Source organism: Pipra filicauda, unplaced genomic scaffold (assembly GCF_003945595.2).
Source record: "Pipra filicauda isolate LSUMZ 115617 unplaced genomic scaffold, ASM394559v2 scaffold347_size1265977_pilon, whole genome shotgun sequence".
NCBI lineage: Eukaryota > Metazoa > Chordata > Aves > Passeriformes > Pipridae > Pipra > Pipra filicauda.
In genome coordinates this window covers 1,095,286-1,107,773 of record NW_024104473.1, presented here as the reverse complement: position 1 = coordinate 1,107,773, position 12,488 = coordinate 1,095,286, and the positions used below count along the sequence as shown (strand labels likewise).

The window sequence follows — 12,488 nt, the reverse complement described above, 5'->3', positions numbered from 1 at the left end:
TGTTTCCTTCTTTCACTCTAAGGAGCGGGAACAAGTGTGAGCAGTCAGGGATGGCCCAGTGAGGTCTCAGACCACCTTTCCTTCTCCAGGTATGGCCTAGTGGGGTCCCAGACAAGCTTTCCTTCCCGAGTGTCCCAGCTGTTTTGTGTTTTATGGACTAGAAATCCAAAATCTTGGACTCTTCCCCTTTCCAGAAGGCAGCTTCGCCGTGATCTCCAGCATTCAGGTAACACTGGGAGGGCTGATGGGCTCCCACCTTCCCAACTCCTAAATCCACATTTGCCCTCTCACGCTTCACTTTACAAAGGTGGTGAGCATCTGCAGCTCCCACTTAATCCCAAGTATTGGGCTTTTGGAGACCAGCTTTCCACACCCAGGCTGGGGAGATGTCGGCTACAAATCGTGAGTGAGAAATTGAGACCTCCAAGGTTCGGATCCCTTTTCTAATCTGGGGTTGGTTTTGGTCAGGGAGAAAGTGGTGTGGAAATTCAGAGTTAATTCAGAAGGTGATTTAGGGAAAGACTTGTAAGGACTCAAGGATATCCTTACCTGGCACGCTGGGACATGGGAGCAGCAGGAGGTGGTTCAGCTAAAATCAGCATCACAGAGCAGCAGGTCCTTGTCCTGCTTGGTCACCATGGAGGTGGGATGTTCTTCCGGGGGGTCTTCCCAAAGTACATGCAGTTTTTTGATAAGAGTACACAAGTTTGGTCACAGACCCTCCCTCCCTCTCTCTTCCCTTCAGTGTTCCAAGACGACACAAACCCCAAGAGAACCTGGTGGGAACCACTTACATCTTAACCCTATCTGCCAAGCATCACTTTAGGTTAGAAACAATTTTAGGAGAAGATTATAAAGCTCTAGATTCAGGTATGGTGCAATCCCTCCCTGTGACAGTGAGGAAGATGAGAGTAATCCCAGTGCTTGGGCTTATCCTCTTTGGAGACCATCCCACAGCGATTATTTTGGGAGCTTGGGGGTTTTTTTTAGTCAGATTTCTTTCTTGTATGCTGCCTTTGCACCCATGAGGTCCCGTCCCTGAAGAGATGGAAGTGCCCGTGGAAGGGGGGAAGCTGCAGTGTCACCCCCGGACATGCTTACGCTACGATTTTAGGGGGATTTACGCCTTGTTTTATGGAAAGAGCAGCTTTGCTTTAAATTGAGAGTGCCCTGGGGTGGGAAATGCTGCTTGCCCTGGAGGTGGTGTCGCCTTGCCGGCTCCGTCCCTATCCCGGGGGACCCTCGGAGGCTGCTGTTCCCACCTGACACAGGGACAAGGAGAGGTCTCCCCGGGTTTGACACCAGCCCTCAGCACCAAACATGCGAGAGCCACAGCCTTCAACTGAGACCTGAGCAAAAAAACAGAGAAAGTTGCTTATTCCGTGAATTCCCATGGAGTGGGGACAGCAGAAACCCAGGCTCCCCTCACAGACCTGGCCTGGGGAGAATCCCAATGCTGCCAGAGCTAAGCAGCCCAACCTTTCCATAACCTCCGGGCAGCTGGGAAAAGGGAGGTCGTCAAAGCCCCGAACCGCCCACCCCAAAAATCCCAATTTTTCCACGAATCCGGGCAGAAAGAGCCGCCACAGCTGAGGGGGGGAAGCACATTGATCATTTATTGACGGTGCCCAGGCTGGGCTGCGGTAGCCTGCGGGAATATCGCGGCACGCACCACGCGGAGCGAGACGCCGGCTGCCTGAGGGGGGGAAAGCCTTTTTTTGGTCGGGCGGCAGGGAAAGGCTCCCGCCCCTGCCAAAACCTTGGGAGCAGGGCAAGCGCCAGCGTTGTGCCGCGACACCCGGCCTGTCTCAGCGCGGAGCGGTCGTGTCGCTGCCGTCCCAGCGGGAATTCAGCGCCTCAGGGCTGGCACGGATGGGGACGGCGGCGGGGCCGGAGCGCGGGAGCCGTGAGGGGAAGGGCACGGCCGCCGCTGCTGAGCCTCCCGCCGCGGCCGCGCCGCCGCTGCCCTCCTGGCGGCATTCCTGCGTGTTGGGTGGGAGGGAAGAAGCGGAAAGAAGGAAGAGGTGAGGAGGAAGGCATCGCCCCGCCAGGGCGTTGGAGATGCCGCTTTGTCCCCGCGTACCTCTGCGTCAGCCTCTGGACGAGCAGCTGGATCCAGGGCGCCTCGGGGGCCACGCACACCCTCTTGTTTTTCTTCAGGGTGAGGCTGCAAGGCCACAAAAACCCCTCAGCCCCTTCCCCAAAGCTTTTCCAACCGACAGAGAAAACTCCCCAGCACGGATATGGGCACACCCCAAACAGCAGGGAGATGGGATTTTTGGATTTGACCCAAAAGAGCCACACTGGGGGGAACCCCCTTTAAAACAGGCAGCGGCAGCCCTGCGCCTTGCAAGAGTCACCCCGACACTTGGGAGCTTCAGAGAGGACACAAGCACCCACAACTTGCAGGAATTGCTTCCCAGACTTTGCACTTACATGATCTCCTTCCTCCGGCAGTGCAGACCAGGCGGCGTGACATCGATGGTGAGGATCAGTCCCAAGTTGATAACCTGGGCGGTCGATTTGATGCACTTGCACCTCATGTTGGTCAGCAGGCTCTCCAGCGACAGACCTGCGCCCCAGAGCAGCCCACACCAGATCTCAGCCCCCCGAAGGGGAGGCAGACTGGGGGGACATCCCACTCCCCATTATCCCATCCCATCCCAGACACTCATGGGGCCACTTGCAGGGACGGGCTGGTGTTAATGGGGTTTGCAGCAAGGCTAATCCCTCCCAGCACAGCCTCTTTTCCTGTGCGTGGAGGGGGTTTAGCAGCAGGGTTTGAAAACTTAACCAATATTTTATGAATTAAACCCACTGCCCACCCACCAAGCACTCATGTTTCACAGGGGTCTGGAAGAGAAGCAACTTAAACACATGAAACAAATCCCCCAGTCCCAGGCATCCCCCTCCAGCTTAGCCACAGGATTTAAAAGATAAACTCGAGCTCAAAGGCAGGCGAGAGACAAATTTGAAAGATAAGCTCAAAGACAGGCAAGAAACAAATCTGAAAGCTTAGCAGAGCCCACACTCAGCCCCATCTGGGACACCCAGTGCCACTATCCAGGTATTTGGAGAGGGACACAGACACCCCAAAGCCACTCACTGCCCCCAGGCACCAAGTTGCTCAGGAGCAGGAGCAGGGCCAGCGCTGCCAGGAGCAGCCTCATCCTTGCTGCCCGCCCCGAGCCAATGCAGGGGCTGCCTTATAGCCAGCCCTGAGGGGATTTCACAGGCTGGGAAGGGCCTGAGAGGGAGGAAAAAGGAGATGCCCCCACGCTTCAACTTCCCTGCCTTGCTTCCCCCCCGTCGCACGTGGCCCACGAAAAAGGCAGAAACCACCACGGCCGCCTCCTAAAACCTCCTGCTCGCCCCATGTTTTCGGGGAAAGGCTGGTGCCCCCATGCCCCTGCTGCCCCCTGAGCACCCCGAGCCCCCAGAATGCCACAGGAAGGGATGCAAGGGACAGTAACCTCAGGCTGCCACCTTTATTGGACCTGTTGGCTTGTGCTCAAAAAGGACACCCAGCGCATGGCTGTGGGGTGGGAGGGGAGGGAGGTAGGGACTGGCATGGTCAAGGGTTTAAAGGCATAAAATGCCAAGTGAAAAGGGTCTCAGGGGATCAGGCGGGAGGACGCTCCCCCCAGGACTGGGGTAAAGTGGCAGCAGGATGGGGAGGGGAGGCAGTTCTGGGCCCAGCACATCTGGCCGTCCCTCCGGTGGCAGCTTCCTCAGCGGGGACGCTCTTTCTTCCTCCTGCCAAAAGCAGAAGAGGGGAGGAACGTGTGAAGACAGGTCCCCACGGGATGCCCGTGGTCCTGCCAGGAGCCCTGTGTGCTCAGGGGGAGCGGAGGGGAGGTCTTACAGGTGAGGGAGGTCCTGCAAGAGTTTCTTCACCCAAGGGGTATCGGGATCCACGCAGACCTTCTCCAGGGATTTTAGCTTAATCCTAGAAAACACACAGGCTTTCAGCACCGTCACTTCCCCCTCCTGCAGTGGAGGGGTTTTGAGCCGCCGAACCCCCCCCCCCCCATAAAAATAAGCATGACACTGAAGTAATTCAGGGAATGTGGGGGGAGTGGGAGGCTCGTAACCCCCGGCACACACTTACACCACCTCGAGGCGCCGGCAGCTGCTCCCCACGGGCCGGACCTCGATGCTGTCGTATTTCGCCGGAGGGATGAAGGCTCTGGTGGTTTTGCGGCAGCGGCAACTCAGGTTGCCATTGGCTTCCAGGAGAGCTGGAGGGACACGCAGCCGCGGCTCACCCATCACCCGAAATCCCACTGCCGTCCCCAAAACCCTTCCTGTGCAATGCGTGTGCCCCCACATCTCACCGGGATCACCCGCTTTAAACCCTGGAGGCGGCAGGATAACACCCCCGAAAACCTCATGTCCCCCCCAAGCCCGCCCGAGGGGAGCCTCACCTGCGTCCCCGGGGCGGTGGGTCGCCAGCAGCACCCCCAGCAGCAGGGCCGCCCACGCAGCCATGCCGGCCCCACCCCGGCACCGGCAGCATCCCCCTATTTGAGCCGGAAAATAGGAGAAGTGAGGCGGCACGGGCGGCCCCGGGGTCGGGGTGGTTTTCTCCCGTCCCGCTCTGTGCTGACGGAGCTCGCTGAGCTTGCAGTGAGCGCTGCCGGTCAAACGTGGCTCGGGGCTTGGCAGGGGCCCAGGCTTCCCGAAACTGGCTCCGTTTTCCCCTTCCTAGAATGCTGGGTCTTGTGAAGAGATCAGTGGTTTCCCCCCAAGTTTGTTCTTAGCCCACACAGCCCCACGAGCCCAGAGGTTTCTCTGTCCTGCATTACTATTATTACAGTAATATCTGTCCTGATATTACTATTTTCTCCTACTACAGCCACGTTGTCCCCCCACAAGGCGCAGACCAGCAGAGCTCTGGTGACATTTGCTTTTGGTCTTTTCCCCCAGAACTCTGCCACGTGACCTCACACCCATTCCCTTTCGGCCTGGATTGACTTTTAAAGCCTTACACCCGCCTGCAAACCCCAGCCCCATCGCAAACACCAGCACTTGGATGTGGGATGCATTGGCTGGATCCAGCTCCCTGCCAGGAACATCGTGGCCTCCAATCAGGACTCAGGGAAACAACAGGTTAGGATGGGAAGGACCCTCAACGAGGGGGAATAGCTTTACACTGGCAGAGGGCAGGGTTAGATGGGATTTTGGGAAGAAGGTTTTCCCTGTGAGGGTGGGGAGGGCCTGGCACAGGTTGCCCAGAGAAGCTGTGGCTGCCCCATCCCTGGAAGTGTCCAAGGCCAGGTTGGATGGGGCTTGGAGCAACCTGGGATAGAGGAAGGTCTCCCTGCCCATAGCAGGGGGATGGAACGAGATGAGCTTTAAGGTGCCTTCCAACCCAAACTGTCCTATGGTTCTATGTCCTATATTACTTCAAAGCTAGGAGATCCAGGGAAATACAACGGCAGGAAAAAATCCTGAATTTTATTGGACTTGAGCTCTCGGGACAGGACACGCCATGCTGTGCCACACAAACCCCAGCCACACACTCTGTCGCTGAGCACTTCGCACAGAAAGAGTCACAAAGTCATTCCTAAAGAAGCAGGAGCAGCCCCTCACAGAGGACGGCTTCGCAGTCCACGGGCAAGTAAATAAATGAAGGATTCAGGTTCACACCGATCCGGGGACCAAATGCAGGGGGAAACACCCCCACAAAACCCACCGTGGGGCTGGGGCCAGCAGTGAGCCACCCTCCCTACAGGCACTGCCAGTGTTTCAGGAGGGGGGGAAGCGAGGGCAAAGTGAGGAGCAGCCAGGCCTGCACACCCGGGCATCGTCCACCAGCCCGTCTCGGGGCTCTGGGCATCAACTTCCTTAGCAGGAAACTTATTTTTTCTTCCTGCGAAAAGCAGAAGGAGGAGAAATGTGTGAATGCCGAGAAAAGCGGGTCCTGGGGGGAGGAAGCTCCTGCCCCAAGCAAAGGAAGTCACTGCCATTTCCCCAGGGTGGGAATCACTCGCTGGGACAGCCACAAACCCGGCACGGGCACGGAGTGGGGCGGTTTCCCAGCCCAGCACCGATGCACTGCTGCACCTGCAATGAGCCAACCCTGCTCCTGCCATTGCTCCCCACCTTTTTTTTCCTCTAAAATGTTTTTGGAGATGCAGCACTGTGCATATAAGCCAGGGAGAGCATGACCCTGGGTCATGTGGAACTTGCACAGCAAAGAGTTGCCCCTCACTGCCTTGGGAGCGGGTCCCTTGGCCACCAGCAGCCCCCCGAGAGCCCCCCAGATCCACGAGCACTTCTCAGGAGTGCAGATGTGCTGGAATGCTGTCCAAGGCCACCTGAGCCAAAGGGGTTTCCACCAAACCAACTCACGTGCTAGCGATACGCTTCAGCAGCTTCTTTACCCAAGGGGCTTCGGGATTCACACACACCTTCCCTGCAGCTCTTAATTTAATTCTGAAACGCAAGGAGAGCTCCTGAGCATTCCTGTCCCCTCCAAAGGCAGGGATTTGAGCAGCCAGAGCTGATAGGCAAGAGTCAGTTTTTGCTCACACTGCCAGAGAAAGCAGCCAGAGACAGAGGAAGCCACGGGATGGCTAGGAACAAGGAAAACGCAACACATTGCCGTGTGGAGCAAAGACTTGAAGGCCAGAGCATGGTTCAAACACAGGTTTTTTTCTGGAGATTTACAAATGTATCAATGCTGAGCAGTTAAGGAATTCTGGGAAAATTAGTTATGGCCCAGCGTTTAAAGATGTGCTCCCTCCAAGCTGCAAACAACCCCCTCTCCAGCACGCTCCCTGCTAAGCACCAGCATGAGGAAATCACACTTTCCCTGGCTGGAAACATTCCTTTGGGTCCTGTAGCAGGTGGCCTGGGGTGCATTTCCACACCTCATATTTCTCAGGGAGCAAGCCAGCAGCAGTTTTGGAAAGGTTTCCAGCAAGGCAGCGTGGAAGCAGGATGGCGGTAGAAGCACAGCACTTACATGATCTCCGTGCGCCTGCAGGTGCTGCCCACGGGCCTTATCTCAATGCTCTCATATTTCTTGGGACTGATGTAGTCTGAGGTTGTCTTGGCACACCTACAGCTCAGGTTCCCGTTCACCTCCAGGATGGCTGGGAGAGAGAGAAGGGGGCAATTTACAGACACAAACCGCGCTGTTAGAGATGCAGCAGCTCCGAGAGCCAAAGGAAGTTTCCCTTTCCATGTTTTCACCGACAGCACTGCAGGGACCACAGTAAGAAGCCGTGCCTCTGCCTCAGTTCCCTGCTCCCACACAGCTCCTGAAAGCTGAACCAGACCCTGGCAAAGGACGGCCACACTTTTTCCCTCAGCTAAACAGGCAGGAAGATCCCAGTCTCCTCCAGTCCCTTGATGCGGGTGATGCCCACCCACAGCAGGGAGCTGACAGCAAAGCCACCCGGAGCTCACCTGCGTGGGCTGAGTGGGACATCACCAGCAGCAGCAGCAGCCAGGGGAGCACGGGGACTCCCATCCCTGTCCCAGCCAGCACTCGCATCCTCGCGGCAGGATCGGCCCCGGGGACGCTCTGAGGAGCCGGGCGCACAAACACCCCTATTTATTCGGGAGGGTCACACGCCGACTCAGGCACAAGGTTCACACTTGAGCAGTCAACAGCCAGCCAGCAGAGCATGGAGAGGGGTGACATCATTTCTCGGCTGCTCCCACAGCCGCCTCGGGGGCTGAATTGACAGTATTGTTGATCGAGACCTGCCACTGGGACGAGGCGCAGATTTGGATTCCCCACACCCTGTTTCTGTTGGGTCTGTGCTCATATCACCCTTCACCCCCTTGAGCATTTACCCCTCAACCACACAAAAAAGCCCAGCATAAAACCAGAGTGCCAGCCCTGGCTGAGCAGAGGGGGTTTAATGCACTCAGACATTTACATATTTCTTTCTTAGGGCTGTATTTCCCCCACGCTATTTTTGCTGCCTCTTTCATCAGCAAAAACGCCTCGCCGTGGAAAAACAATCAAGATCTCTGCTCTGTTTCTACTCAGACCCTTCAGATCTCATGCTTGGCTGGACTAGTAACACACCCAGGGTGGCCACAGCAGCATCCCATGTCCGTGGATGTCAATGGGACAGGGGCTGCCCTGAATAAAGTCTGCAAAGTCACTAGCCAGGAAGCCAAAGGGGAAGGGGGACAGGCGAGGAGGAAGGAAGAGGGCACAAGAAAAGCGATGTGGTTCGTGTGATAATGTTGTAATTTGGAGCTTTCAAATTGCATCAGCATTGTATATAGTAACAAAATGGTACATTAAAAAAAAAAAAAAAAAAAAAAAAGAGTCTTCCACTCAAGCTACTCATCTCTCTCTGAAAACCTGGTTTTTCCTCTAAGTCCAAAAGTCTTGTGAAGACCTTGTTCAAGAGATCAAGGTCAAAAAGAGACGATTGAATTTAACTCCCTGTACACCAGGGTCATGGAGAGGCCAGGGAAAATTTCCACGGGCTATTCCCCAAGTCCTACAGAAGGAACAAGCACCTTGCTGTCACAGCAGTGAAAAAGGACATGGCCTTAAAACTGCTTTTTGTTCAGCCCTTCCAGATTTAAATTTCCTTGCAGAGAGTTATTAGAAGCCCAACCTAGGACTGGTTTTGCCAGGTTGTGGAAGGGCTCTCTCGGAAAAAAAAATGGTGGGGAAGGCAGCGATTCACCGGGAGAGATGACCAGTCACCTACACAAACTGCTACGGAAGCACAAAAGACCTCTCCAAATCTTTCTAGGCGGGAAAGGCGGAATCAACGTGGAGGCGGCGAGAAAGGAGGACTTGGCTGCCACACCAGGGTTTCTGAATCAGCCCTCTGGTTCTGATGGATGACTAACGGGCAGTTGAGGGGCACTGTGGTGTTCTGTCAGGAAGGAAAAGCCACAGTCGCTGCAGTGCCCCATGCTCCTACACACCAGTGGGAGTTTTGAAAAGGGAGAAGGGGGCTGAGGATCTGACCTGCCGCTATATTTAAGTTAACCGCTTCCTAGGTGCCAGGAATTCGGAAGAGGGGCCCTCACGTATCGATCTGTGGCCTCATCCAGGCCAGAACCAACTGAAACATGTACAAAACATCCTCACAGCTTCTCTATTTTCTGCAGCAGCTGCGCCTTTGCAGGCAAGACTTTTATTTCAGTCATTTTCTATCAAATTTTTTACACCTGCTGAATCCTTCCCCCGGCACCTAAATCACAGCCAGAATTTTTCAGCCCGCTCCTCCCTTCACCCAGGGCTCCTTGCAGGAGAAAAAAAAAAAAACAAACTATGGGGGTTTTGTGTTTTAAATTTCCCCCCCAAAAACCCCAACCGCAGTGAATCTTCACTGCTGCGGTTTGTGGTCCTGTACCTGCTTCAGAGATAAAGATGCCTCCTACCGAAACCTGAAACCCTCACCTATTTCAGGCTCAGTGTGAGAGCACCAGAATAAGCCAAAACCTAACGAAATCAGTCCAAAATTAGGTTGGTTGAGCGACCTGTAGAGCTTACTGTCACTTACTGTCTTCGAGCCAAGGCGAACAGACTTGCTAGTGATGCAGCGTGGGGACAAAAATCTCAGTTTGGGCTCATTTTTGGTGACAGCAGAGCAGTGACACCTCTGCAAGCAGGTGAGAAACCTGCTACGGGCATTTTTAAAACCATTTGGTCTGCTTGAGGGCCAGACCCAGGGAATACGGTACGAGGGAGCCTTTGAAAGAGACGGGATAAGGCAGAAGGAGAAAGGCTCCGAGCAGGAACCAGAGGAACTAAGGATAATTTTGAGAACTGTGAATGTGACATTCCTGCCTCCCCAGTCAATCCCGAGCCATAGGGCCTGTGTGGAGCAGCTTCCCGCGGCAGGGACAGCCGCAGTAGGTGTTGAGCAGCACGTCAGCACGAGCCCCGGAGCAGGGGCAGTTTTTGGGACATCCCGGCCACCCACCCCAGAGATGCAAATGGCACCGAGCGAGCCCAGGAGAAAAGCCCCGGAGTGCTGTGCCAACTCGCACTAGAAAAGCACCGTGGGGAGCACCCCGGCGCCCCACAGCCCTGCCGAGCTCTCGCTCTGTTTCTGCCCCGAGTCAACCCGAAACGCCGAGCCGAGGAGCGGCGTTATCCCTGCGGGGCACACCGGGAGAGCCGAAAGCACCGCGCCGCCTGGCACGGATGAGGCGAGGCAGGAGGGAGACCCGAGGGCTTTCCCAGAAAGTGCCACCGAGGCCGTGGGCCCTGGTTCCCTTCCCACACATTTGCATGTGGGCGCAGGAACCGGTCTAGACGCCGCAGGTGCCGCGGACCGCCCGGGCGCCGTTGGAGATTTGCATCGCGGTGACGGCGACGGCTCAACCCCTTGCCATGGGAGCAACGGGATGATGAGGGACACGGAGTCGGGCTGCGACAGGAGGGAGCCAATGGACACTGTAAGCCAGCAGTGCCTGTTGACGGGGCCTTGCTGCTCTCTCTGCACAGTCAGAGCCACTTCAACCTGGAGTTCTCTGCGTCTCCGGCAGCCGGGAGGAAGGGCTCCGGCTTTTAGCACTTCCTTCTCAGGGCAGTCAAGAAGCCATCCAGGTCTACTCACAATGGCTTAACACGCTCCTGCAAACTCCTCCAGCTAGATCTTGCTTCACAAGATGGGAAGTTGCCACCCCCAACAACCCCCAGCAGCACCTTTCCCTGGAATACCAAGAGGATGCAGCAAGCCTGCGACTAGAAAAAGGAATTAGACTCTGGGACTACCAGGATATGGAAGGAGTCACATGAGCTTTCACAGTCAGACCTCTCGGTGCATGACAAGGACCAAAGAGATACCCAAAGTGCCACAAATACAACAAGGATGGCCCGCAGGTCCATCTCCCCTCCACGCTCCAGAGGGAGCAGCCTCCTGAAGGCATGTTCTGATTTCTGGAGCCAAATCACATCCTATTTGGGCAACCTTCCCAAAAGTCCTTCCCAACCTTCCCAAACATTTCCCAAAAGTCCTAGCACCAATCTCCCAGGAGTGTTATGGCAGTTTCCTCCCCTTCTCCTTGGAGTCTGACATCTTGATAAATGCAGCTACAAGTTTGGTTAAACATTTTCTGTTTTTCCAGTTATTAGTGGTTTCCACTTTAGTTGAGCCCATAATTAAGCTGTCTCCACATTACTTGGCTTGCAGAATAACCCAGAGTCATTTTTTTCGCTCATGTCCACTTAATGCTTCAAGGCCTTTCCTTATCCTCTTTTTGCCAGGTGCCTCCCCACTTGTTTTTCCCTCGGGGAAGATGCTTTCCCCACATTTCACCCACAAGCCACCACAGGAGTAGCTGTACTTAGAAAAGCCCCAAGCCAAGAGCGACTGTTCTCCAGCAGCGAGTAGAAGTGCACATGGTAAGGAGGGGAAATCCAGGTCTGCACTGAGAAGGAAGCTGCAATACTAATGTCTTCTGGGGAAATGAGCAGCCCTCCCACCCCTTGGAAAGCCCCTTCTCAAGCTTTCCTCTTGAACCCAGCACCCCTTGAATCAGCACTTTGGACACCAGAGCCTTGTGCCCAGAGATGCTCTCAAAGGAGACAGAGAAACCTGAGCCCAGCTTCTGCTAAAGGACAGAAGTCTCAGCAGGAATTGATACTGAAAGGAGCTGTCTTGGGCTGAAATAACCCAGTTCACGTTTGGGGGGTATGAAAGGAAGGTGGGTCAAGCACACAAGTCATGCTTCATGATGGAAGGTCGGCAAGCTCTGGCCTGCCGGGTGGAAATGGGGAGGGAGATGAAAGGGCAGCGCTCAGAGAGAGAAGAAAGGCTTCACGGGAAAGTGAAACCAAGAAGCACAAAGCCATAAAACCCATGAAATCTGCTTTGATCTTTCCTCAGCTTTTATCTCGCTTGTCGCTCACGACGCACGCCCTGGAAACTAATAAGGCCTAAATTAGAGTCAAATCTGCCGCAGGGCACAGCCAGGGGCTGGATTCAGAATGTCCCTGCAGCGTTTCGGGCATCTCCCCTCCCTTCCGTACCCCCACCCTGCCAGCCCCTCACAGACACTCACTAGAGCATCTCCTGGCTTGAGGTTTTGTCGTGCGAGAAAAGTTTTCCATCCCAAACCCGAAGCTCCCCACCGCCGCTAATCCACCGAAATGGAAAAGGGGGGGGGGAAGCCTTTTTTACCTAACAGACTGATTTTTCAGGGGTGAGCAACAAGAAAGTTGACCCAGCGAGTGCAGCTCGGAGCGCAGGCCACTAGAGAGCAGCAGACACCAGCGTTGCTGACGGCAGCCGAGGAAGGGAAAACGGGGCGGGAAAGGAGACTTCCAGACGGCCCGGGATCTGCCCGAGTGTCCAGTTGGTCGGTAAAGGATCACAATCCGCGGTGAGTCAGTGCACAGGAAAAAAAGTTAAATCCTTGCAGGTGTTACACGTGTCTGCTCTCATCACAAAGGTGGTGGTGGGGGGTGTCCCTGAAAAGGCGGCTTCCAGAAGTATTTCTGAACCACCGGCTTCGAGGGTTTCCCCCAGCCCGTCATTTCTGCT

General features: G+C 55.3%; 3 protein-coding genes across 3 annotated transcripts; all 3 read right to left on the bottom strand.

The window, feature by feature from the left end:
• Positions 1-1,593: 1,593 nt before the first annotated feature.
• Positions 1,594-3,170, bottom strand: LOC113998456 (growth-regulated alpha protein-like). Its single transcript, XM_039384356.1, has 4 exons — positions 3,107-3,170; positions 2,437-2,641; positions 2,084-2,167; positions 1,594-1,982 (listed from the first exon to the last, which is right to left on the bottom strand). The coding sequence occupies exons 1-4, from the start codon at positions 3,168-3,170 to the stop codon at positions 1,850-1,852; spliced, it is 486 nt and encodes a 161-aa protein (XP_039240290.1). The 3' UTR covers positions 1,594-1,849.
• A 253-nt stretch (positions 3,171-3,423) lies between these two features.
• Positions 3,424-4,491, bottom strand: LOC113998455 (alveolar macrophage chemotactic factor-like). The gene is made up of 4 exons (XM_027741193.2): positions 4,428-4,491; positions 4,112-4,241; positions 3,866-3,949; positions 3,424-3,756 (listed from the first exon to the last, which is right to left on the bottom strand). The coding sequence occupies exons 1-4, from the start codon at positions 4,489-4,491 to the stop codon at positions 3,732-3,734; spliced, it is 303 nt and encodes a 100-aa protein (XP_027596994.1). The 3' UTR covers positions 3,424-3,731.
• A 1,800-nt stretch (positions 4,492-6,291) lies between these two features.
• LOC113998461 (interleukin-8-like) lies at positions 6,292-7,507 on the bottom strand. Its single transcript, XM_027741198.2, has 3 exons — positions 7,420-7,507; positions 6,974-7,103; positions 6,292-6,441 (listed from the first exon to the last, which is right to left on the bottom strand). Exons 1-3 carry the CDS (start codon positions 7,505-7,507, stop codon positions 6,354-6,356), a joined length of 306 nt encoding a protein of 101 aa, XP_027596999.2. The 3' UTR covers positions 6,292-6,353.
• Positions 7,508-12,488: the final 4,981 nt, after the last annotated feature.